At 40.2% G+C, this 26233-nt stretch overlaps 1 protein-coding gene across 2 annotated transcripts; it reads left to right on the top strand.

Moving 5' to 3' along the window:
• Window positions 1–111: 111 nt before the first annotated feature.
• On the top strand, window positions 112–19197 carry lrguk (leucine-rich repeats and guanylate kinase domain containing). Of its 2 annotated transcripts, XR_014205081.1 has the most exons (21): window positions 112–548; window positions 656–757; window positions 1486–1567; window positions 1825–1925; window positions 2154–2235; window positions 2844–2968; window positions 4607–4750; window positions 5273–5353; window positions 5450–5536; window positions 5819–5925; window positions 6186–6305; window positions 6584–6680; window positions 7537–7650; window positions 7770–7971; window positions 8869–8985; window positions 9815–9933; window positions 10072–10160; window positions 11247–11363; window positions 12839–12996; window positions 13467–15363; window positions 15593–19197. XR_014205081.1 is itself a non-coding variant. In XM_082166195.1 (20 exons), the coding sequence occupies exons 1-20, from the start codon at window positions 543–545 to the stop codon at window positions 13622–13624; spliced, it is 2208 nt and encodes a 735-aa protein (XP_082022321.1). In that variant the 5' UTR covers window positions 112–542; the 3' UTR covers window positions 13625–19197. The 2 variants fall into 2 exon arrangements, 1 of the variants encoding a protein (XP_082022321.1); XM_082166195.1 differs by having other exon boundaries at window positions 13467–19197.
• The last annotated feature ends 7036 nt before the right edge of the window (window positions 19198–26233 follow it).

Raw genomic sequence — 26233 nt, forward strand, 5'->3', positions numbered from 1 at the left:
ATATATATATATATATATACACACATACATACAGATACACACATTTTTGTATTAAATGTAAGGTAACTTATGTAGGCCATTAAATGGTTAAATGTAAGTATTCTATAACTTATGTAGGCCTATATAATTTACAAGTTATGGCTGTATAATAGTGAAAAATAGATCTTTATGTATTCCTGTATGTATTTATATGATCATGTTTTGACAACATGAGTCAGATAACTGAATCGTAGCGTCCCATTGATGCGCATGTGCACAACGCTTGCGCTGCTTTAGTTTATGTAAGGTTACCAGGCAACATATGCGCGTGCAACTTAGTTATCATTGATCCTTACAGAAAGTCCGGCTTTACTTGTATCCATTTAGAAGGGGGGAAAATGAAGTTGTTTACGTAATTAATGGCGTCAAATATTCCATCTTTGGCGTTTGTGTTAAGCTGAACATGTCAGATTCATTCCTTCCTCTGGTAATGAGCGGTGCTCTCTAGAGACAGGAAACCATAGCAAAAGAAGAGAGCTGACACAGTCATACACACAACAACAATGGAGGTAACAGACATAAAACATGGTTATTTACTATTCTATTCTATACGTAACTCTTTGTAGCCATCATTTAAATCGGTGGGGTTTCCTTCAATTGTTCTTTTCTAATGGAGAATGATGGTGAACTGACGGAGGACGAGGTGTTTAAATGCCTGTCCAACCTGGGACAGTCTGCTACAGGACTCCAGCACACTTACCTATGCCTCTCTGTGCCAGTGAGTAATCAACACACACACACATTCATATTTGTTTTTTAATGTCAATGTGGGATTTCCATTTCTTTGTAATATTTTTATACTGACCTAATAATATTTTCTATCAATTAAACCAAACCCTCACACAAACCTTTATGCATTTGTACGTATCCGTGTTGTCTTTTGTCATGGCTTGTGTAACAGTCACATGACCATATTTGGTACTGTACATAATATCCAAATGTTCAAACTTATTACATTTTGATCATTTTAGAGCCACATTTGATATATTCATATCTCTCTCTCTATATATATATCAATGTTTTGACTGGTTTTGACATTATTTAGTGTTTTCTATTGGTTGGTCACCACAATATAAGTGGTTTTATTGTCCGTTTGGGAATATTTGCTCCCCACAATCTGATTTACACACACACACACACACACACACACACACACACACACACACACACACACCGAGACTGTTACATCACTATGCAACAAGTGATATTTTCCATAATAACATTTCCCAGGCTTACTCGACAGAGCTCAGGGGTAGAATATTAATATATTTTTCTGGAAGCACTGATATTGTTTAGTTGCATGACTTCGCTGGAGAGAAACAGAAGTGGCCTCCAAATTAGTTTACATCCTTTTTTAATGCGCCATACTCTCCTCTAGTTTCAGGGTTTTACCGGATGACATTTTATTGCCATCTTAACTGAATTTCTGATTGTGTTTGGCCACAGGGGCGAGACTTGAAAAATGTCTCCATTTTATGCAATTACATCTATCTACAAAAGCTAGAGCTTCCCTACAATAAAATCAAAGGTAGGTTTACACCAGCTTAATGTTTGTGTTAAAAGCAAACTATATGGTGAAATGAAATTTGCTGTCATGTTTCGGACCTGCTCATATTTGTCTTCCGCTAATGTAGATAATATCCTCTTGTTGAAAATATTTGCCGGAATTTTCTTCATCCGTGCCCTTCATGGTTGCTTGGTAGCGGGACAAATAATCTCAGCTGTGCAGATGCTTGTCATCCATCTTTCTCTTGCTCTTTCTGCCTAATGTTTTGTGACTGGTAGATCTATCCTGCGTGAGTCACATGCCACACCTCATCATACTGGATGCTTCCCACAACCAACTCACTGATTTCTTTGGATTCCAGCCACCAAAAAATCTCAAGGTGAGATTCAGTACAGAGCATTGTGATGTCATGTGAGGTTCACTTTTCCCATGCATCGCTAAAGGAAGAATAACTTTATTGTCTCATAGATGTTTCATTATTAATACTAGATGTGTTTTACAAAAAAGTGATCTCTAAAAGGTTTGAAATTTTCTTTTTGTCATTTCTTGCTTTTTTCATGATCATCTTTCATACTGTTATTGTCTTTTCTTTCTTTTTTTTTTGCAGGAAGTTAATTTTTCACACAACCAGATTGCAGTTATGAAGGATCTTTCTGCATATTCTTCTTTGTCCAAACTGATTCTCGACTGTATCCTTTTTATGGTTGCAAAGCATGACTCAACATTCGCAATTCATTTTACTTCAGTAATGTATTTCCAAAGTGAATATAATATAGGGCGGGCTAACACTTTAATTCGATGGTCCACTTTAAAAGTTCTACTAACTATAAGTAACTTTGCAACTACATGTCAACTAACTCTCATTTGAATATTAGTAGACTGTAAGTAGACTGCGTTCGGTTAAGTAGAATAAGTTGACGTACTTGCAAAGTCACTTATAGTGAATAGAACGTCTTTTGGGGAGCATCAAAATAAAGTGTTAGAAGATATTAAGCAGACAGTCTACTAATACTCATGTGACCGGTAGTTGACGTGCTGTTGCAAAGTTACTTATAGTTAATAGAATGTCTAAAGTGAAATATCCATCGGGAATTGATTGGATAGGGAAAAGTGGGTTTCATATACCAAAATGGAGGACATTGATGAACTTTTAGTTTTTTATAGCATGCACTGATAAATTACAATCACAATAAGACCTGGAATGTGTAATTAAAAAGTAACTAGGGTGATTCATCTTGACTTTAAACTATGGATTTGTTCTAAACAAAGCATTCTTTGACCATTCCTCGCTGTTCAGATAATTCATTTAGTGCCATCAGCGGACTGGAAAAGTGCAAAAGGCTCTCACACCTCAGCCTGGCCCATAACAACATCTCCCGCATTAGGGGTCTGGACCATCTGCCCCTCAGAGTGCTCTGTCTGGTACCATCAGCCCTCTTAAACACACACACACACACACACACACACACACACACACACACACACACACACACACACACACACACACACACACACACACACACACACACACACACACACACACACACACACACACACACACACACACACACACACACACACACTACATAACATAACAGCAACACCCATTTAACACAGCTAATTTATTCCTGATGATTATAAGTGTAGAGAGGTATAAAATATGAGTGTAATTTGTCAAATATTTACTTAAGAGCAGGTTTGCTGATAAATTAATGTGTGTTTTGAGGATTGGAAATTAACAGTGGCAAGGCCAAGGACAGGTACTGAATATGAAACTCTAAAATGTTCATTTCTGTTTGGGAAAATATGTCAACGTCTTCATGATGGGGCGGTAAATAAATGTAATCACGCTTGATTTTAATTTCAGATTGGAATAGAGAAATGTGAGGTCTTCCTTGTCTTTCCCCGAAGTGTTTACGAGTCCCTGTTGGATTAATTAGCGTCAGACTGCATAACCTGTTGACATATTTTCTGCTCCCCACATAGTATCTCCCCGTCACCTGTCATCCTCTTCCAGATTATGTTGTTGTGTCAACACTTTTAGAAAGGTTGCCATGCTCGCTGTCTGTGATAGTGTGGGCAACACTACAGCCTCTTGTTTTTGCACGTCCTTCTACCATTTTGATATCGTTGACAGTTACTGTTTTTTCCCAGAACCATCCCCTAACTGTGTGTTTTTCAGACAGTATGCATGATTAAGCTCCAGCCTTTTCGGAAAATAAAACAAAGCCTGGTGTTGAAGCCCACCATATGGCAGGCCAGCGTGCCACCAGACCTTTGCCACTCAGCTGAAGGATGTTTATGCTGTCCTTTATCAAAGAGATTCTTCATCGTCAGCAGCGCCGCGTCCTTTGGTGTCCATGTCCCCATGAGGCCAAGCTGCTGGCGTGAGAGAGCCTGGACCCCGTTCAAAAAAAAAAGGCTCGCCTGTACACACCCTCCCACGCGTTGAACCTGTCCGCCCCCTGTTGCTCTGAGACCCTGAACAGCGTGCGCCTGTCAGCCTGTTCCTCTTACACCCATCACACTTTGGATCTGGAGCTTACAGAGCCCCTCATGGTCAGTCTCCTGCTGTTTGGTGCCAGGCATGGGGGTATTGTAAAGCCAGGGCTTTGGAAGCTGGAATCTTTCTGGCCCTCGTATTATGTTGCGGGTCAATTTGACCCATTTCCATTTTTGAGTTGTCAGAAATATTGAAATACGGTTCAAGTTTTGCTGGTTTTACTAGATGTTTTGTTGTTTGTCATAGTGTGATTTTTGGTAATTTGTACTGAAATTCTAACCATACACGAACCTTATACGAAGGCTTGGAAAAGGGAGGTGAGACGGGCGTTAGGTGTACGGAAAGTCTCTCGTTCATTGATATGCACTCGCTACATCTTACCAGATGTTCACCTGTCAGTCCTTACACATCAGCCTTGAATTAACTGAGCTCACCTGTCAATCACACAGTCACAGCCATACAGAAATAGCACATGACCGTGCAGATCATGTGCAGATAATTTTAGTTACTGTTCTTTGCAATATTGAAATTATAGTTGTATATGTGTGTGTTTTAAGAGGGCGAATGTGATAAACAAAATTGAGAATCTCCAGACTCTCCGCAACCTCCAAGTTCTGGATTTGTCCTGTAACCGGATTCAAAGCCTCTCGGGTCTCCAGAACATCCATCTCCTGGGAACTGTCAACCTTGAGAGCAATCTGGTAAAGGAGCTGTCACATTCCTGTCATATTATATTATGCAAATGACTCTAATGTTATACCTCAGAACTTAACCAACCAAAAGGAACCAGTCTGACCAAGTGAAAATGGTTAGGAAGTCTAAAATGTGAGAATTGCAACTAAAAATCTGTCAGAAAATAAATGTGCAAAAATTTTACCTTTACAACAGCTTGTCACTGGGGTATTACCCTAAAAGGGACAACTTTGTGCCTTATCTACTCCTAAAAGATTCATAGTAGTACTTTAAGGGTACATGTTACTACTTAAAGGTACTAATATACATCTTTTAGATCTAGAAAGTTGTACAATCTTTGCACATATTTTTCTTCAAGTGTATATGTGGCACTAATATTAGGGGTAAATAATGTACAAAAGTGCACATTTTGAAAAGGTACCGCCCCAGTGACAGCTTTTGTACTGTTTAAAAAATAAAAAAAATCTGAGAGTGAGCTTGTTTCACTCAACAAATTTCTCAAAACTTGTTTTGTGTTCCTTGTATATCAGATCAGTGAGATAAAGGAGGCTGCACATTTGCATGACCTTATTTTGTTGAGAGAAATGAATCTCCTGAGAAACCCAGTGCAGGTAAGGCCACCATAAACATCTCAACTCCACAGCATAGGTAACAATGGTCCTAAAGTCATAATTACCTTATACTAAAAGCCATTTGGCTTCTTGCAGAACCAAGATGACTATAGACTGGCTGTGATCTTCCTCCTCCAGCACCTCATACTTCTGGACCAACACACTGTAACTGCAGAGGAGAAGGTGATCTACTTAAAAAAAAAAAAGATGTTTAGTTTCTAAAAACTGAAGTGCTGTTTATGGCTTTGAGGAGGAAGCCTATTGTTGCACAAAAAAATAAAAAATGTAATAGCATATGCTTGCTGGTTGGAGTCAAGGATCTGGGTTCAAGGATCTGAATTGAACAGAAAAGAACTAGAAAGTAACTTGAAAGCTCTGAAAGATTGTTGTAAAATAAAGCATGTATTTGAACGATTATGGCAAGGTTGAATAGTGAGTCACATTGCTGTTGTCTTTCATTTTCAGGTGTCTGCTGTGAACAAGTACGACCCTCCTCTGGAGGTGATCGCAGCCAGAGATCACATGACCCACTTGATGTACCAGCTCATGCAACCGCAGGTTATTTTTGACAGGTGCGACTTTTCGATCCGCTTTCCTCTTCATTTTATGGGCCTGTCTAGTCCACATAGGCCACTTCCCTCAAGCAGAAAGCCCTTCAAACTACTCACAGAGCTCTGATCTGAACTAAAATGAATCTGGAGCAATGTAGTGAGGCTATTTGAAGTCACACAGTTGATTATAAACTACATGGTTGAACTCACAGGAAGTTCAATAGCATGGTTCACCACAACAGCATTAAGCTAATGTGCATTTTTGCATGTTATTCCACAAGTACTCTCCCCAGTCTGGATGCTCCGTACCCCATGCTGGTCCTAACTGGCCCGCAGGCCTGTGGGAAGAGGGAACTTGCCCATAAGCTGTGCCAGGAATTCAGAGACTATTTTGCTTATGGGTAAGTGTCAGTTTAGAGTGCATTATAAAAGCCACTAAAATATGATTTTTCGAACTAATACAATTTTAATCTGTATTTTATTCGACTGTATAATGTGATGTAATAGTGTTTATCTTAGAGCTGCACAATATTTGGAAAAATTGACATTGCGACATTTAGTTTTTCTGCGTATATATTGTGATATGAAAAAATACATGACTTTTTTCAAGATGACATGAATAGTTATACTTGGAAAGAATGAATGATTCTAGTTTCTTTAATCGATTTGTTTGTTGTAGAGCCTGCCACACCACCAGGGGGCCCTATTATGGGGAAGAGGATGGATCAGACTATCACTTTGTCACCGAGGAAGAATTTCAGAACATGATTCAAATGGTAAAGTCTTCAGTCAGACAGCCAGGCTTTTATCATATTCTGATCTGCTTTTGCACAATTTTACTCATAACTGTGGACCATTGTGTTACAGTTTTCATGCTCATTCATCTGCAGAAACAGACTCCCAGAGGCCATATTGGTCTATAAAGCAATGACATGCCAAAAATGTGAAGAGAGGAAAGAATTCACCCTAGAATCTCTCTTTCCCCAGGCCCCTCGGGTGCTTCTAAGAGAGTGCACACCTAGTGTGTGCCGCCACTATCTCGTTTAGCTCTGAAGTGTTGCTATATAAGTCCAGTGCTATTGATTGATAGAGGCTGGAAGGAAGCCTTTTGATGTGCGATTATAACCTTATGCCGGCAGCACAGAGGAAGAAGAGACTGAGTTTTACAGACTAGCCTCTCCTACCTATATCATACAAACACAGATGTGTGTCGGCATTCTGCAGACGCAAACGCTCCTCTGCTTTTTCCTGCTTTGTGCTTCTCTCTGGGCCTGTTAAAGCAAAAACGAGGGTAGGATTAGAGCATGGTTGGTTTTTGTACTGATGTTTTAAAGCCACCTTGACCAGAGACGTAGAAACATGTGTTTGAGAATTGCTTTCTGCGAGTAAAAGCTTGACTGCAGCGTTGCTGCTGGTAAATGGACCCAGGTGCAGTTGGACACTGGGGTGAAAGGTTTGTCTGTGTGGGAAGAACGATGTTCCCTTGCAGCCCAAAGGTCAAGAGTTCAGGTCATTCTGCAGTGAATCTGTGCTGAACATCCATGTTGATGCCCATTCAGAGATTAATTTGAGTTCTATGACAGTCATGTTCCAATTACAGTGTCTTTTTCGGTTTTATTCTCCTACTGTCAGGGTCAGTTTGTCCAGACGATGCAATATGGAGGACATTGGTATGGCCTGTCTCGGGAGTCTATTGAGCATGTGGCTCGTGAAGGTCTGGCCTGCTGTGTGCATATGGAACTAGAGGTATGGCATCAAGAAAACATGTTCCACCAAGTTAACATTCATTGACCAAGCACAAAATTGGGTCAAATGCCATAGTAGTTAATTATACCAGACATTTCATGTGTTTGTTCCAACACCAGGGAGTGTATAGCTTGAAGAACTCATGTTTTGAGCCCCGTTACGTCTTGCTGATCCCCACTGTTGTTGATAATTACGTCTGCTTTCTGAAAGCAAGAGGATTCTACAGCAACGCTCAGATGGAAACAGCTGTGTCTCGCATTGATTTGTATGCCAAGATCAACAGAGAAAAGCCTGGCTTCTTTGATAACATCATCCCTTGTGGTAACAAAATTTTATTAACCCATATACAGTAGGTTAGTTACCTATAGTCTGTCTATAGACTTTTTATTTCCCTTTGTGAATTGTAAGAAAGTGACAATTAAGCAAAACTGCCTTAGCAAGACATTTTCAAAGATTCATTCAGGTTTTTATGGAAACTCGATTGCTCCCTTCTATCAAGTGGTGCAGATATGACGTGTTTTTGTAAGCCAACCCAGACGTTAGCATTACCCTGGTTCGTTCGACAAAAAACCAATAGGATTTTTCCATTGGCTTGTGGATTATTGCAGAAAATAAGGTCTGTGACTAACAAAAGCTTATGATTCTTACACATTTTGTGAACACAATGAACACAGCTTTCATGAATTTTGAAACGTAAATATAATCAGCAGAAGTCAAAAGCTAAACGTAGGTGATAAAAAAACTACACCACAGTAGTGTAGTTTGTTTATAGTCTACGCTTCCAACAATAATTTCAGCTTTTGTTTGAAAACATTTTCCCTGAAAGTTCGAGTTATAATAGTTTTCAAGAGCGCAATTATAAGAACAATGAGGCTGTGAAAGCGGACTAGTGAGTAGTTGAGTTCACCTGTACGGCTGGTGACATTTAATGTCACCAACAACCTCTTGTCCTATTTAGCCACTTGTTTTGCAACCTTTTACAAGACAAGTACAAGCTTTTTTTTTTTAATCACAAGAGGGTATTACTGATGTATTTCATATCGTAGAATAAAACATGAAAATATCTTGAGATATCTTGTGTTCACAGACCTTATTTCAAGCATTTAACCAAAAACTCAATCAAAAACACATTGACTTCAGGATGATGGAACCGGAAGTGCTAAAAATGCTAACTCGTTTCTGGGTTTGGCCCCTGCACCACTCTATTATGCTCATCAGATGATCGTGCTGAGGCCTACCAGACACTAAAACAGCTGGTGAAAGAGTACCTGGGTCTAGAGGAGCAGGGAGGAGGAGATGACAGCAGCTCAGTAACACCTGACAACACCTCCACAAGTGAGCTATCACAGTCCAACTTTGCCATACAATTAAAGACCCAATGAAATCACTTGACAAGCACAATTTTTCTTTCCAATGTCGGTTTCACAGTTGAAAGAGAATTAAAAAATTTACATTAAAAACATGCATTTTAACATTAGATGTTAGATTTTGATATTAAATCCTCTATTGTTTTATATAGAATTGTTCTATAGTCTATACAGTATTTCATGCAATTGCATCAGAAGTAACTGTAATTAAATTACAGAAAAATTAAGTTATCCCTTACTTTACTTTTTCAAGGGAAAAGTAGTGAATTACACCTAACATTGGTCATGTGCCTCAACAAGTAAAGTCATAACATAATGATATTTTTGCAGATCATTAACTAAAGATTTATTAAAACAGACTGCTGGAAGTTGAAATCCACGACATTCATTTACTCTATTAGTTAACATATGTAATAATAAATGACACATTTATTTAATAGCAATTCATATATGACTCACTCTATTAATTGACAATCATTAATGAATGGTTTAGTTCTTCATGAGTCATACATTAACTTCATGAGACATACAGTAGATGAATTAATGCATGTTAGTGCACTCGTATTGTAAAGTGTTACCAAAATAACAGACATGGACCAAAGGCCACAAAACTCTTAATTTGTTTTCATGGGGTCTTTACATAAAGTCAGTTTTGTCTGCGGGGTGCTTCGCCAGGATTATAAAGGAAATAGTTGTAAATAGTTGTACTCAGTGTGAGGCTGTGGCACTTCACTGCTGCAGCCACAGCAGACATCTGTTCACGATGGCTGAGTGCCCTAACCATAATGCTGTCGTAGACGCAACTGGTGAGTTACTGGCAGCCAACACGACAAAGGACACTGACCTAATGGACTCCTACAGCAGAAACTACCAGAACAAAATCCAGGCCAAGATGACCCCTCAGCAGTCCCCTGCAGTAAGTGAGAGCATGTCCAGTGTTATTGATTCTGTTTATATTACATAATTATTGGTTTGATATAATCCACAAAAGCTATCATGGCTGGGAATAGCAGAACACTTAAGTGAGCACAATATATTTCTGTAAATTTGAAAGGAAATGGCTTCCAATCACAGACGGCAGCAGCTGATTCGGGAAGCTTTGAGTGGGAAGAGTCTTGGTGCTTACGCCGAGCTGTTTCAGAGGTAACATAACACTGTACATTACTCAAAGACTGTGACCGATGAGATAGAACATCACTGTTCCATCCCCAAAACATTGGCTCAATCCAAAATGTATTGAGCTGCCTTGCTGTCTGCAGAGGTAGCTACCTTCTAAGACATCATGCTAACTCAACTAGAACCTCAAAAGTGACTGTTTGGAATGTTTTTGTTTGGAACAACTCTGCACACCACACAAATAATGATTCCAATAGAGTTTAGTGTTAGCATGTGGCAAAGCTTATGATGCAACACTGTAATACATTTATAATTAAAGTGCATGCACAAATGCAAGCAACATGCCACATTTGAATAAGCTCATATAAACAGAACTATAATTGATATGACCGTACAAAAGTTTGGGGTCAGTAAGATTTGTGAAAGAAATTATTACTTTTATTCAGCAACGATGCAATAAATTGATCAAAAGTGACAGTTCTTTCTTTTGAAATGTCTATTTTTTAAAGAATCCTGATGTATCACAGTTTCCACAAAAATATTAAGCAGCACAACTGTTTTCAACATTGATAATAATAATAAGAAATGTTTCTTAAGCACCAGATCATCAAATTAGAATGATTTCTGAAGGATCATGTGACACTGAAGAATGGAATAATGGCTTTCCTATCACAGGGATAAATTACATAATAAGTTATATTAAAATAGAAAATGGTAATTATTTTTCATAATATTTCTGTTTCTACTGTCGTTTTTAATCAAATAAAACGTTTAAATATCAAAAAAATTAAAACATCGTTTTGAACCCAAACTTTCGAATAATAGTGTTGGTTGAAATAGTAGATTTTTAATTAGCTGGATTTTTTAGGGTGATATTTCAGTGACATTTCAATGATGTTTTATTGATAATTCAATACTGTATTTCGGTTTTATATACTGTTTTTAGTTTTACATGGCTACATTTAAATGGTCTGGATTTGTAACAAGCTATTGTGGTTGTATAAAATGCTAATTTTTTTGTCTCCTCTGCACAAAGCACCACCACAGGCTGAGGCTGATGTGTGTAAACAGTGTTTAATTGACACTGTATGTGTGTTTATGTGTGTGTCACAGGAGTGCACCAACAGCTCCATCATCATTAGCCTCTCACTCCCTGCCTCAACCAGGCCCCTCTTCCTCCTCACTGCGTCCTGTTGGCCTCGACGGTCATGACCCCGATGAGGACAGCAGGTATGTCACACACACCTTCACATTTTCACCTCTGGTCTCTGACCTGAGCGTGGCAAGACAATTAACCTTTCCCCAAAGTCCTCTCCTTGTGTACATCATTTCCCAGGACGTGTTTTATCTTGTAGCCTCTCCCTTTATGTTTATAACCTCCATCTCCATTTTACACACATTCAGGCTCAAATATCAAAGTTTTCACCCCCAGCTCAAAGTTAAAGCATTCAGGTACCTGACATGCCGCAAGCCATCTGGAAGATGTATGTGTTGGAGCACGTAAATGCAGATTTATGACTATCGGTGCTTTTTCCTCTCCCGTGTGTGAGCTCGGGGACTCTAACCAGGCGAGGAAATATAAGACTACTCCTGTGAAATATGCATGTCCCCAAGATATTTAAATACACTGTAATTTAGCTCATTAAGAGGAATCCTGGGAGACTTACAGAGCCGCCCGGTCTGCGTGGTGCACTGGCGTTTGCTTATTAGCTTGAAGGAAAAAAAGGACAAAACTAATGTGCTACTCCAAATTGTGTTAAACAGTGACTTTTTGTTTCTCCTCCACCAGGGAAAAGCAATATGCAATTGGAGTTTGTTACTTCGCAATCTAGTTATGAATTTTACTGTTTTCTTTATGAAATCAATTGGAAATGCAGCCTGGATAATCTTGGGAGATCTGTGAGGGGACCATTGCCAACTCTATATTAATCAAAACTTCTTAAAACCTGTTTTTTAATGGGTGTCTTGAGATGTTTATTTATTCAGCACTTGTGTGTATGTGTGTGTGTGCGCCCGCGGGTACATGTGAGTATGTTTTTTTAACTCAATCCTATAGAGAATCAAACATTTCCATATTGTTGTTGCTCTTTGGATTTAGTTTCCAATCGAACTGAGGATTGCTGCATAAGGAGACCTTAAAAGTTGGGCTGTCAGTCAAATTAATCGCACTCCCAATAAAATGTTTGGGTCGGTGCGATTGTTTTTTTTGTGGGTTTTTTTGCACTTTAAGAAATTAATACTTTTATTCAGCTAGGATGCATTCATTTAATCAGGTGATAGTAAAGAGATGTAAAATGTTATAAAATATTTCTGTAAATACTTTAATACTTCTATAAATTACATTTTAAAATATTTTAAAATAGAAAAGTTATTTATACGTGCATACTGTATATCTATACATACATCTATACAGACCTCTTTCAAAAACATTAAAAGTCTTACCGACCCCAAACATTTGATTGGTAATATGATATGTTGATTAATTTATCAAAATTAATATATTAATATATCAGTATTTTGAGAAAAGACATCAAATGAAGATCATTAAAGACATTACATTATTGTGGTAGGGGAGTGAAGTATAGAATAGACAAAAAGTAAAAAGCCAATCACTGACCTATAGTATACAGCAAACTATTTTTATGTTGTAACTCTGTCTTTACCTTTCTTAATCTCTCTCTCTCTCTCCATCTCCTCTGTCTCAGTTCTGAGGAATCTCGTGCCAGTTCTGGCCTGTCCATGAGGAGCTCAGCAGGGGCGCTCTCAGCTGAGAGCCCGGCCCGGGGATCAGACACTGGGTCAGGGCCCAACATAGAGCCTTTGGATATATCTATGTTGGGGCAGGATCGGGACTCTCTTAGAGGTCAAGAGCTCATGTTCCTTTCTGTGCTCATTCTTTATACATTTTAGTATCTAGTTTGTACATCCCTAAAGATGAACATACATAGAGGCTATTCACACAGAATGCGTCCATCCCATTGTCAAAACTTTCAATATAAACATGGGCTAGACAGACGTCTTTAACCGTTCTGCTCACATCTTGCATCTTTTGCAGCGTCTCGCGCATGAAACTGCAATGTAAATACTCGGCGCTCGAGTTAAAAGAAGTTCAACTTTTAAAAAACATGTCTCTAGACCTTGCACTTCTTTCTGTTCTACTGACCTGCATCTCTGCGTTCTGTTTGAACGGGTCCATCATATTTGTTTCATTTTAGAAGGTGTTCACACAGATATTGTATAAGTGTAATTTGTTTAAATACCTATGACTACTCATGCAATCACTTTAGATTGTCAGTTTATGTGACTTATGGATGTCTGTTTGATCTCTCGCAGGTCACATGGACTCAGGTCTGACCCCTGACGCTCCTCGCTCTGAACGTGTCTCTCCAACACTCCCCTCCTCCCCGGGCCGGCCAGGTGCCAATGTTAAACCAGTCCTACCGCCCATCCCATCTGGAAGGAAGACCAATGATTCCGGCTCAAAGCAGTAACTGACAGGACAGAGAGCTAGAGAGGGTATAGATCGTGAGATATTAGAACATCGTGTGAGTGTTAGTAACAAAAATAGGTTATTGAAATAAGTTTAATTAACCCCTGAAGCCTTGAGCCAGCCATTTAATAAATGTCAATGAAAGGAACAGCTGTGCTCAGTGCTGAGAGGCAAAAGCAGGCAGGTCATCGGAAAATATGGAGATTCCCATCCTTCATCTGTGTCCTCCAGTGTGAGTGATCTGAGATGAAGGCTTATCCCTCATCAGCAGATCTAAGCTCTGGAAACGGCCTGAAGGTCTCAAATCCCTGGACACAGGAAATGAGGCTAAAACGTGTGTAATGGAGGTCACACTTTACATTACAATGTTACAATATATCGTCGTATATATTTATTTTTTTGAAAGAAATTAATACTTTTATTCTGCAAAGGTGCATTAAACTGATCGAAAGTGACTGTCAAGTTCAAATAAATGCTGTTTGTTTCCCAAAATCCCCAAAATGCATCATGCTTTCCACAAAAAATATTAAGCAGCACATTATAATGATAAGTGTTGGTTTAGCAGCAAATCAGAAAAATTAGAATGATTTCTGAAGGATCATGTGGCACTGAAGAGAAATTCAGCATTGTCATCACAGGAATAAATTACATTTTAAAATATATTAAAATAGAAAATAGTTATTTTAAATTGTAATAATTTTTCACAGTCTGTCACGGTTCATGAATTCACTGTCTCTCTTTCCTCCTGTACGTTAGTGTGTGAGGGTGATTGCTAATCACTTTAATTAGCAGCAGCGCCAGCTGATACCTATCAGCCGTGCCTATATATGTTCATTGCCTGGTGTCTTGTGTTGGCAGATCGTTGTTAGAATTCTCAGTGTCGTGTCCTGTCCTGCTTCCTGTTTGCCTAGCTGCCCTTGCCTGTGTTGGATTCTAGTTCCCGAGTTTCTGCATTTCTGCCTGGGATTATTCTCGTCTGGAGTTCCATTGCTTCGTGCCTAGATTCATGGATTTCTCACTTCACTTCTGCCACCGCTGATCGCCACCCACACCGCCCGTTCAGCCCACCTCCCCGGAGCCGAATCGTCATCCAGAGGCACGTTTACCTGCCCCGGAGAATTATTCAGGAGAACCTAATTATTGCAGAGCATTCTTAACAAAGTGCTCAATGTATTTTTCTCTGCAACCGCTGACTTTTAACAGCGAACAGTCTAAAGTGGCCTTTGTCTTGACTCTGCTGACTGGATGAGTGGCTCTCTGGGGAACGGCGCTGTGGGAGAACCAAGATCTGTGGACTATTCCATTGAGTTCCGCACACTGGCCACAGAGTGCCATTGGAACGAGGAGGCGGAGTGGGACCTGTTCCTGCATGGGCTGGTTGCTCGTGGAATGACATACACGTCCAATCAGACTACCTGGGGTCGTCGAAGGTCAACAAGCCAGCGGCATGACACGGTCAGCCCCGTTTTCGATCATGAGCCCATGCAGGTGGGTAGAGCTCGGCTTTCCCGGGAGGAGAGAGAGAGGCGGAGGTCCAAGGGACTTTGCCTCTATTGTGGAGGAGTGGGCCATTTCCTATACTCCTGCCCGGAAAAAGATCGAGCCCGGTAGTGAAGATGAGGCTACTATCGGGTGGGATCTCCGCTGAGAAGACCTCATTATCTACTCTTCTCGCGGTAAGACTGAGATGGGCAACCCGATCTCACAACTGTCAAGCCTTACTGGACTCAGGAGCAGAAGGTAATTTTATTGACCTGACTTTTGCTCACAAGCTTCAGATTCCCATCACATCACTTACTCACAACCGAGCCTATCACACTTATCACATCAGGCAACCACACAAACGCTGTAATTTCTTCTCATGGGATCTCCCTTAGCACCCATAGTTCTCGGTCACCCATGGCTGGTGAAGCATAATGCTTCTTGTCTAGTGTCTGCTTGTTCGTCTGTGTCTGGTTCTGTGTTTCAGGAGGAGGCAGTGAATTTGTCAAACGTGCCCGTTGAGTACCTCGACCTGAAGGAACTGTTCAGTAAGTTCCGTGCTGCTTCTCTTCCTCCGTATCGTCCCTATGACTGTGCCATAGATTTACTGCCGGTAAGTCTCCGCCTAAGGGCAAGTTATACTTGCTTTCTGCTCCAGAAAGGGAGGCCATGAAGAAATATATTTCTGATTCTCTAGCAACGAGGTTCATCTGTCCTTCCTCTTCTCCAGCGGGGGCGGGGTTCTTTTTTGTGGGGAAGAAAGATGGTTATCTGCGACCGTGTATTGAACAACATCACGGTAAAGAATACTTACCCTTTGCTGTTGATGTCTTCAGCTTTCGAGCGGTTGCAGGGAGCATTTGTCTTCACAAAATTGGATTTACGCAATGCTTATCATTTGGCCAGTATAAGGAAGGGGGATGAGTGGAAAACCGCGTTTAACACCCCCAGGGGTCATTTTGAATGTTTGGTCATGCCCTTCGGGCTGTCCAACTCCCCAGCGGTTTTCTAGGCACTCGTCAATGACGTGCTGAGAGATATGGTAGACCAGTTCATAAATATCTACCAGGATGACATATAGATTTTTTCATCTTCTCTCCAGGAACACGTTCAGCACGTCAGACGAGTGCTTCAGAGGTTGCTAGAGAATGGGCTTTTTGTCAATGTGGAGAAATGTGCTTTTCATGCACAGTCTGTTCCTATCCTAGGTTACATCTCGTCTGAGGGAGTGCGCATGGATCCTGACAAGGTTAAGGCTGTGGTAGATTGGCCAAGTCCAGATTCCCGTAAGGCCCTACAGAGGTTTCTGGGGTTCGCCAATTTCTATCGCGTTTTATTCGCAACTTCAGCCAACTAGCCGTTCCTCTGACTACCTTGACCTCCCACAGAACGACGTTCAGGTGGTCCGATACAGCCAAAGCTGTATTTGCCAAACTGAAGAGCCACTTTTTTTCGGCTCCCATCCTGATAGCCCCTGATCCTTCACGTCAGTTCGTGGTAAGAGGTCGACGCGTCAGAGGTGGGGGTAGGTGCAGTTCTTTCCCAACACTCTTCCACAGACGACAAGATGCATTCTTTGCGCATTTTTGTCCCATCGTTTATCACCTGCCGAACGTAACTATGACATTGGTAAGCATTGGAAGAATGGCGTCATTGGTTAGAAGGATCGGGGGTACCTTTTATCATTTGGACAGACCACAAGAACCTGGAATATATTAGATCCGCCAAAAGACTTAACTCCAGGCAGGCTCGGTGGGCACTCGGGTTCCAAAAACATCAAACCCTATTCCTTATCTCGTATTTTTGATCAATCCCAACGCCCGTCCACTCCTGAGTGCATTTTACCCCGAAACACTAGGCAAGGCAAGTTTATTTATATAGCACATTTCATACACAATGGCAATTCAAAGTGCTTTACATAGGAGAACTATTTATCTCCAGACTCACATGGGAGATCGAATCGAAGGTCAAGACGGCCTTAGAAGGGGTGACGCCTCCGCCCGATGGCCCGCCGAGTTGATTGTTTGTGCTGGAGGAATTATGGTCCGACATTATTCGATGGGGTCATTATTCCAACGTGGCATGTCATCCAGGGGTAAACCGCACCAGTTTTTTGGTAAAGCAACGATTCTGGTGGCCATTAATGGCTCAAGACATTCGCAGTTTTGTCTTGGCTTGCTCGGTTTGTACCACTGGTAAGACTTCCAATCGACCCTCAGATGGGTTACTCCAACCGTTGTCTGTCCCTTCGAGACCCTCCCAAGGGAAGATGGTCGTTTTGACTGTAGTGGACCGGCTTTTGAAGGCGGCTCATTTTATTCCCTTGCCCAAATTACCGTCTGCCAAGGAGACAGTGGTGACTGTCGTTGATCACGTCTTTCGCTTACATGGCCTCTCGATGGAAGTGTTTTCCGACAGGGGGCCCCAGTTTGTGTCCAAATTTTGGCAAGAGTTTTGCAAATTACTGGGAGCGAATGTCAGTCTGTCTTCAGGGTTTCCAACCCCAAGAGTTTCCATCCCCAAAGCAATGGCCAAACCGAGAGAGCCAACCAAGATTTGGAGAGAGTGTTGCGATGTTTGGTATCTAAGAATCCTTCCTCCTGGAGTCAGCAACTCTCAATGATTAAGTACGCTCATAAATCGTTACCAGTGTCATCCACGGGCCTCTCTCCATTTGAGTGTAGCTTAGGTTACCAGCCACCAATTTTTCCAGGTCTGGAATCCGAAGTCGCGGTCCCCTCCGCCCACACCTTTGTCCAGAGGTGTCGCTACACATGGAACAGAGCCTGTGACACTCTTCTCCAGGTGGGGGCGGGCACCAAGGCCAAGGCCGATCACCACCGGTCGAAGCCTTCCGTGTACGTCGTAGGTCAAAAGGTGTGGCTTTCTACCAAGAACATTCCGCTCCGTTTCTAACAAGCTAGCTCCCAAATTCATCGGCCCGTTCATTGTCACCAAAGTCCTTAGTCCGGTTGCAGTCCGACTCAAACTCCTTCCTGCGTACAGGAGAATTCATCCTGTCGTTCCTGTTTCCAAATTAAAACCCGTGTTTCATTCACACATTAATCCGCCTGCCCCGGTCCCCCGGGGTTCCATTGCTTCGTGCCTGGATTCATGGATTTCTCACTTCACTTCTGCCACCACTGATCGGGCATCCCTGTGCCATTCCATTGGACTGTCTTCCTGCATCAGACTGTTTTGGATATTCCTTCTCACTTTCTCTATCAATAAACTGTTGTTACTTGCATCTTGTATCCTCCATTATTTATCATGACACAGTCTAGTTACTATATTTTTGATCAAATAAATGCAGCCTTGGTGAGCAGAAGAGACTTTCAAAAACATTTTTAAAAAGCTTACCGGCCACAAACTTTTTAATCGTATTTAAATTCAAGTGACTTTGGATGCAAAATGCATAAATGATAGAATATTTTTGCATAAACAGAATTATGTTAACATAATATACATATGTGTGTCATGAACTTGAGTGGAACAGAAGAGGTTGAAGAGACTCTCCTCCTGTAATTAATGTATCTATGGCTCAGTCTGACTCAGAGTGAGTAAATATATTGAGACTGCTATTTAGGTATCTCGTGACACAAGTTGCATTTCATTTCCGCTTTCATTTGTCATCGGTGTGCAGTGAGCTTGTGTGTACATTATGTACACACACACCTGGCCGTCCATCAGCGTCAGTCCCTCTAACCGGCAGATGTTGCAATGATCTCATAATTCAGAGGCAGTTTCAGACAAGACGGCTGTGAGAACCCTCGGGCAACCTGCTTACAGAGACAGTCTTCACACTTTTGCTACCTTATCAATTATCTAGATCTCACGACCCCAGTGTTGCTTTATATGCACAGCTGTGTTTAACAGCCTTTAAATCAAGAAATCAACTCTTGGTTTCAGTGTGAAAGTACTTGAATCCTGGTGACCTCAATGTAGTTAAATGAGTATGTGGACAAAAAAATTGCAAGAAAGATCCTAAACTTAAATTAAACCAAATGTCAGACATTTTGATATAAAATAAGATAAGAAAATAATATTACAATAAGATATAATTTATTAACATTTGTTAATGTATCAACTTAAATGAACTAACTGTGAGCAATGTATTTTTTATAAAAAAAATTTACAAGATTTAATAATCTTTGTCAATGTTAGTTAATAAAACACAGTTGTTTAGAACAAATACAACATTTAAAAATGATTTAGTAAATACTAATACATGCTGTATACTTATTATTCATTGATAGTTCTTGGTAAGTAATGTAGTTACTTATGTTGAAAAATGACATCAGATTGTAAAATGTTACCAAATCAGTTTTGTAAAAACAATAATAAAAAAAAAATTATACAAGATGACGTTGTCGATCTTCTTCCAATTTATCATTCAACTCGTAAAGGTAACCAATCGGCCACTGCCGGCACACTTTCGTAAGATGACAGAGAATCTCTCATAATCATGGTGACCTGACTCATAATTTCCTTCTTTCTACCTTTTCTCAGGACATATATCCATAACTTGGCCTCTGAAAACAAAGATTATATCTCCAAGAAAGACAAACCTGTCCACATTGTATTGTTCAGAGTAGTGCTGGGAGACAAAAAAAAACTGGCATAAATCATCTTTTTCACACAGAGACGTGAGAGAGGGAGGGGTAAATCATAGGCGGGCTGCTGTATTTTACCCTTATAGCTGCAAAAACTGTTTGTCAGCTCAAGCCCACAGGGGTCACATTCTGTTCTGCTGTTTGCTGGTGAAAGAAAGAAAATCGCTCAGAGCGATCTTGGAGTGATAGAAAATACAGATGCTCCAGTTTTCAAAAACCTTGAAGAAAATGTTAATAATAATTTCTGTAATATGAATGTGTAGTTTGAACTTTCCAATTCCAGAAAGTTGTGTAAGAACTTGGAATAAATGATTTTGCACTGTTAATGCTGTGTCCTTTTATCTTTGAGTGCTTATGAATGTAAACAGGCATCACTTTATCAGACATCCAACTAATATCTCATTTTAATCAAATAATCATTTTAATTTTATATCAAGACACGCAGATATCTAGGCCCATTTGAAACAATCACCCACTGTATCTTCGCAGAATTGTACTAAATTAGCAGCCCTGTTAGTTGCGACCGTTAAACTTCCAGGGAATGTTATTATTTTATTTCATATTGTGTGTAATTTGTCTAATTAATTATGCTTTTAGTAGCCAAGTATTTTCTACTACTCTTACTCAGTCTTTGGGGTAACGCATTACAAGTAACATGAGTTACCCAATCAGATTACTTTTTTCAAGTAAATAGTAAAGTAACGCCTTACTTTTAAATTTAAAAATTGAATATCTGGGTTACTTTTCCAAATAGGTAACTCAAGCTACTTTGTTTTCCCATGTATTGACTGACTTCTGTCTCCATGTTGAGAGAAATCAGGAGTTAGTGCAGAGGTGTTTTGTGCGCTGTGTGAACATGATGGATATTGTAGTTCTAGACTAAATGTGAACATTCATTTACTCATCTCACCTGCACAAAACAGATTCAGTATTCTTCAAAGTGTATAAAAAAATAATGAAATGCAAACTCTGAATATTAAACAAACCTGCAATAATTAAACGTTGAATTACGCAAGTATACTTTATGTATTTAATCTCACTTTATTAACCAAGTGCTGCTGACCTTCAATGAACCATACTAAAAAGCAAAAACTATTCTTCTGCAATTCAGAATGGCAGTACAGCTGAAAGGTTTGTTGTATTTCCTTCAGCCTGAGGTTCATTTGCTAAAAAACAACCTTTTTTTGTTTTTTGAAAAACAAACAAGCAAGCCCAGCCCAGGTGAGAAAAAGTCACGCAAAAGTAACGTAATGCATTACGTTCCATAAAAAATAACGCAATTAGTTACTTTTTTAAGGCAGTAACCTTACTTTTAAAAGTAACTACCACCATTTAGTAAGGTATTACCTGCATTTAAATCCATCCTGGAGAATGTTCTTCCAGATTAAGTGCAGATAATACGTAAAGATTCTGCAGATTCCATCTGAGCGTTTAGGTAATAGTAAATCAGTACAGTCAGTTCGTTTACAGAGGGATGGATACTCTGCCTCTCCTTTGGGAACAGGACAGTTTCCTGCACTTAAAATGAATCAGCTGTTGGGGCGCGTCACTGACTGAAGCCTTTGAACTGGATACAGTATTAGAGGCTTTGGAAAAGGGTCCATCTGCCCAGAATAAGGTGTGTGGAAACTTCTGGAAACTCCTTACTAAAACATCCAGACAGAGAAATTATTATGTGCTGTTGACTGACACGTATCTACGGTTCACCAGAAATGAAAAATGTTATGTGTCTTCAAATCAATGTCCTCCACAAATGATTTATTTTTTAGAGTGCTACCATTTAAAATGTATTGTTTTATGTAATTCGATTCCAATGAAGGAATGTAGGCTACTTGTGCGGTGAAGGTTAAACTTGTGATTAGTTCTAACAATGTAAGTTTCAGTTTCTTGGGTTTGCTGCTGTGTTGTTGTGTTGAGTCAACGTTAAATCTTTAAATGTGTAGTTAGATTCACCCCTGAGAATTCAGAAGTGCTTCTGCCTGGAATCCATGCAGTTCAGTTGTTGTTACCAAGGCAACAGGCTCTCTGCAATGCACCTCCTGTTTGCCTATTTGGAGACAGGAAGCCTGAAGCATTGACTTCATGTGCCAACAGCCCCACATTAATTCCCCCTCATGCTGATGGAAGAAGATTTCTAATACTTTTAATTAGAGGTTACGCTCTCTCTCTCTCTCTCTCTCTCTCTCTCTCTCTCGCTCTGTCTCTCATTTTTGCATTGTCAGATAAACTATAAAAGTTTTGCAACGTGTTAAAATACTTGTTAAAAGAAAGCTGCACAATGAGGGTTCCGTTTATATTTAAAGCTCCTCTCCATTAGGCAGTGCTTGTACTTAAAGTGGCATGTTGGCACGCACATTTGGCACTCTCCCTGAATATGCTACACTTTGGTCTCCCAGGACTTTTTTTTTTATTATTTTTTTACGAAAATGCCAATCAAATATATTTGATTATGTTGTTTATTAGATACATTTACGTAACTAATACAAGTATTAAACACATCAAATGCCTGTATCGCTCCTTAAATTATGATTTTCATAATATGACCGTAATATGAGTAATTTATGACCTCAGGGATTGTGAACACCCCAACAATTAAATTAAATTAAATCCACGCAGTGTTGTAATTGGATGTTCAGTTCATTGTTGTGACAAACTTTCAAATATATCCCATTTTAATTAAGTATCAGTAGCAACAACAAAAAAAACTATATATATATATATTGTGTGTGTGTAATACAGTATTTCTTTATAAACTTTATAAACCTTTTGGTTGACAATTAATGTTTTCTGAAGCTTAAGCACATACATTGTCTGAAATTTGTTTAAAACTTCTCATCCAGGCCCTAATATGTATCATATTTGTGGAAAGTGCACTTGCTTTGCACGATAAATCAGAGCAAAGAAAACTTCGGATGAAGTTCACTGTTCATCTGTCTCTCTCATTCACTCTTCCTGTCTATATTTGCATCTGCTCTGCTAACCCACAGCAGATCTCATGTTGAGCAGGACGCCAGCTGGCCGAAGCTTTTCCTTTTATCCTGGGCAAAAGCTTTACTCATAAATGCAGTGCCGCTTTTTAAACGGAGCATTTAATGTCTGATGGAGAGCAGCTCTGCCGATGTTATCAGGCTTGTTTAACAGGTTTATTTATCACCCTTTGATGGTGGAGCCAGTATCGCTGCTTCTCAGCTCTCTATGTCCTCTAAACACAAGCAAATGTGGAATCAGGCATCTAAAAAGCCCAGTATGCCTTTCCAGGTCATCCGCACTCCGGCTTTAAGTTGAGGGATCATGTATCTAGAGCACACAGGCATCCTTAAATTATACTTTGAGTACAGTTACAATAAAATCCGGAGCTCGGAAGCCAAACTTTATCATGCCAGTATTCTTAAGACAGTCTGATGTACTGTATGAATAAAACCACAAAAGAAAAATATATGCTGTATTTGCATTGCTCAAATCTTATGTAATCTCTCCTGTACAGTATCCCTCAGGCCCAAACCCCATCAGATGTGACTCCACAGGCCTCAGCACACCAAGCTTTGTGGGATGATCACTTGCACCGACCCTGCAGACACGCAGATAAGTGACATTTGACATTCCTCTTCATACACACTGTTTACATTCCTTTTGAGCGAATGGGGATGATGACAGCATAGTTGTACAGTTACAGTATCTGGGTGTTTATGTTTGAGTGATTATAGCCTCTGTTAATAGTGGGGGTGTGATTGTTGTTTATTGGGCTTTTGATGAAGGATGAAGCGGAAAGAGTGATTAGTACACACTTGAGATATCACACACAGGTATCACAGGAATGGGTGGTGTGTAAGACTACTTTCAAATCTCAACACTCAAAACGGCTGCAAATGTGGTAGTATTCTTAAATAAAGGCTAAAACAGACCATCATTACTAGCCCAATTTACTAGCCTGGAAATCCAGACCTAAATCTAAAAGATTAATGGTCTGGCGTCGACTAATGAAAATCGACCAGCTCGAGGGGCGGCACCAAGCATGCATTTGAAAATCTCACTGCACGCAGTTGGATGACACTATGACCAATCACAACAATAAACCCCATACGCTTTGCTACCAGCGGAGCTAACTGGCAGATTATACTCTTACCGTATCCTGTTGGCAAAACAGCAAAAACGTCCTTCTTGCAAAGGAACGATTCGAGCGGTGTCTTCTGTTCCTGTTTTAGATAAAAAGCCAAGTCTAACTCGTTCATTGTAGCGACCAAAGCCGTTTCAAACAACTGGTATTCATCCTTAGCCATCTTGCAATGTTTACTAATGACTTCGACGTCACAGCGCTGTCGTCATCTGTTTAGCTCGCCTCTGGCCCGCCTATATCAGATAACCCGATGTGATTGGTGCAGCTCGGATACAAGGGCATATTTAATGAGCATCATTACTCGACACCAGAGTAACTCGCTGAGCAAATTCAACTTGTGCTCTCTCTCGAACTCTGGATTACCAGGGTACCAATTTACTGCCATCCTGGAATAAAGGAATAGTTCACCCAAAAAAGGAAAATTCTGTCATTATCTCTTTCTTCTGCTGAACACAAAAGAAGATATTTTGAAGAATGTCAGTAACCAAACAGTTTGATGGGCCCCATTGACTATGGAAGTCAATGGGTCCCGTCAACTGTTTGGTTACCCATATTCTTCAAATTATCAGCAGTTCAACAATATTCGTTAAACCTTGCCCTTCTCGCTGAATATTGTCAAACTTTGGCGCACAGGAGTTTTTTCAAGCTGTCTTCTAAGCATTCCTCAGGTCTGTGTTTTCCCAGCGGCTGGTTAGGCCATCAGTGACTCCTTCTGGTACACCAATTTCTGCTTTCTTTCATCTGTAACTCTGCATTATGGCTTGTTAGCGTCCATCCTCTCTCTCCTTGCCCATTGTTTTCCTCATTGCTCCTCCTCTTCCTCTTGAGATTTTTCATTGGATGGTTTTGGGTTGAGGGGAATGTTTTCGGAATAGATCTGGCCATGTGTGCATCTCTAAACCATATGGAGACTCTACCTCCCCCTGTGAGACAGACGATGATTCTTACATACACTCAGTCTTTTTAGTGGAGAAATGTAAACCTATACTCCGGGGCTCAATGATAATGATTTGTTTCTGTCGGCCCAGTCAGACCAGTAAATGTTATAGTTGCTCGACCAACAAGGCTTTCAGTTTGCAGTCATACAACTATAATTTTATACACAATTTATTTTATTATATTTATTATATTTGATTAATTATAATCATTTAGATATTTAATTTATTTAAAATTGTTAATAATATATATATATATACACTCACCTAAAGGATTATTAGGAACACCTGTTCAATTTCTCATTATTGCAATTATCTAATCAACCAATCACATGGCAGTTACTTCAATGCATTTAGGGGTGTGGTCCTGGTCAAGACAATCTCCTGAACTCCAAACTGAATGTCAGAATGGGAAAGAAAGGTGATTTAAGAAATTTTGAGCGTGGCATGGTTGTTGGTGCCAGACGGGCCGGTCTGAGTATTTCACAATCTGCTCAGTTATTGGGATTTTCACGCACAACCATTTCTAGGGTTTACAAAGAATGGTGTGAAAAGGGAAAAACATCCAGTATGCGGCAGTCCTGTGGGCGAAAATGCCTTGTTGATGCTAGAGGTCAGAGGAGAATGGGCCGACTGATTCAAGCTGATAGAAGAGCAACTTTGACTGAAATAACCACTCGTTACAACCGAGGTATGCAGCAAAGCATTTGTGAAGCCACAACACGCACAACCTTGAGGCGGATGGGCTACAACAGCAGAAGACCCCACCGGGTACCACTCATCTCCACTACAAATAGGAAAAAGAGGCTACAATTTGCACGAGCTCACCAAAATTGGACAGTTGAAGACTGGGAAAATGTTGCCTTGTCTGATGAGTCTCGATTTCTGTTGAGACATTCAGATGGTAGAGTCAGAATTTGGCGTAAACAGAATGAGAACATGGATTCATCATGCCTTGTTACCACTGTGCAGGCTGCTGGTAGTGGTGTAACGGTGTGGGGGATGTTTTCTTGGCACACTTTAGGCCCCTTAGTGCCAATTGGGCATCGTTTAAATGCCACGGCCTACCTGAGCATTGTTTCTGACCATGTCCATCCCTTTATGACCACCATGTACCCATCATCTGATGGCTACTTCCAGCAGGATAATGCACCATGTCACAAAGCTCGAATCATTTCAAATTGGTTTCTTGAACATGACAATGAGTTCACTGTACTAAAATGGCCCCCACAGTCACCAGATCTCAACCCAATAGAGCATCTTTGGGATGTGGTGGAACGGGAGCTTCGTGCCCTGGATGTGCATCCCACAAATCTCCATCAACTGCAAGATGCTATCCTATCAATATGGGCCAACATTTCTAAAGAATGCTTTCAGCACCTTGTTGAATCAATGCCACATAGAATTAAGGCAGTTCTGAAGGCGAAAGGGGGTCAAACACAGTATTAGTATGGTGTTCCTAATAA

The sequence above is a fragment of the Leuciscus leuciscus genome (assembly GCF_965113295.1).
Source record: "Leuciscus leuciscus genome assembly, chromosome: 4".
Lineage (NCBI taxonomy): Eukaryota > Metazoa > Chordata > Actinopteri > Cypriniformes > Leuciscidae > Leuciscus > Leuciscus leuciscus.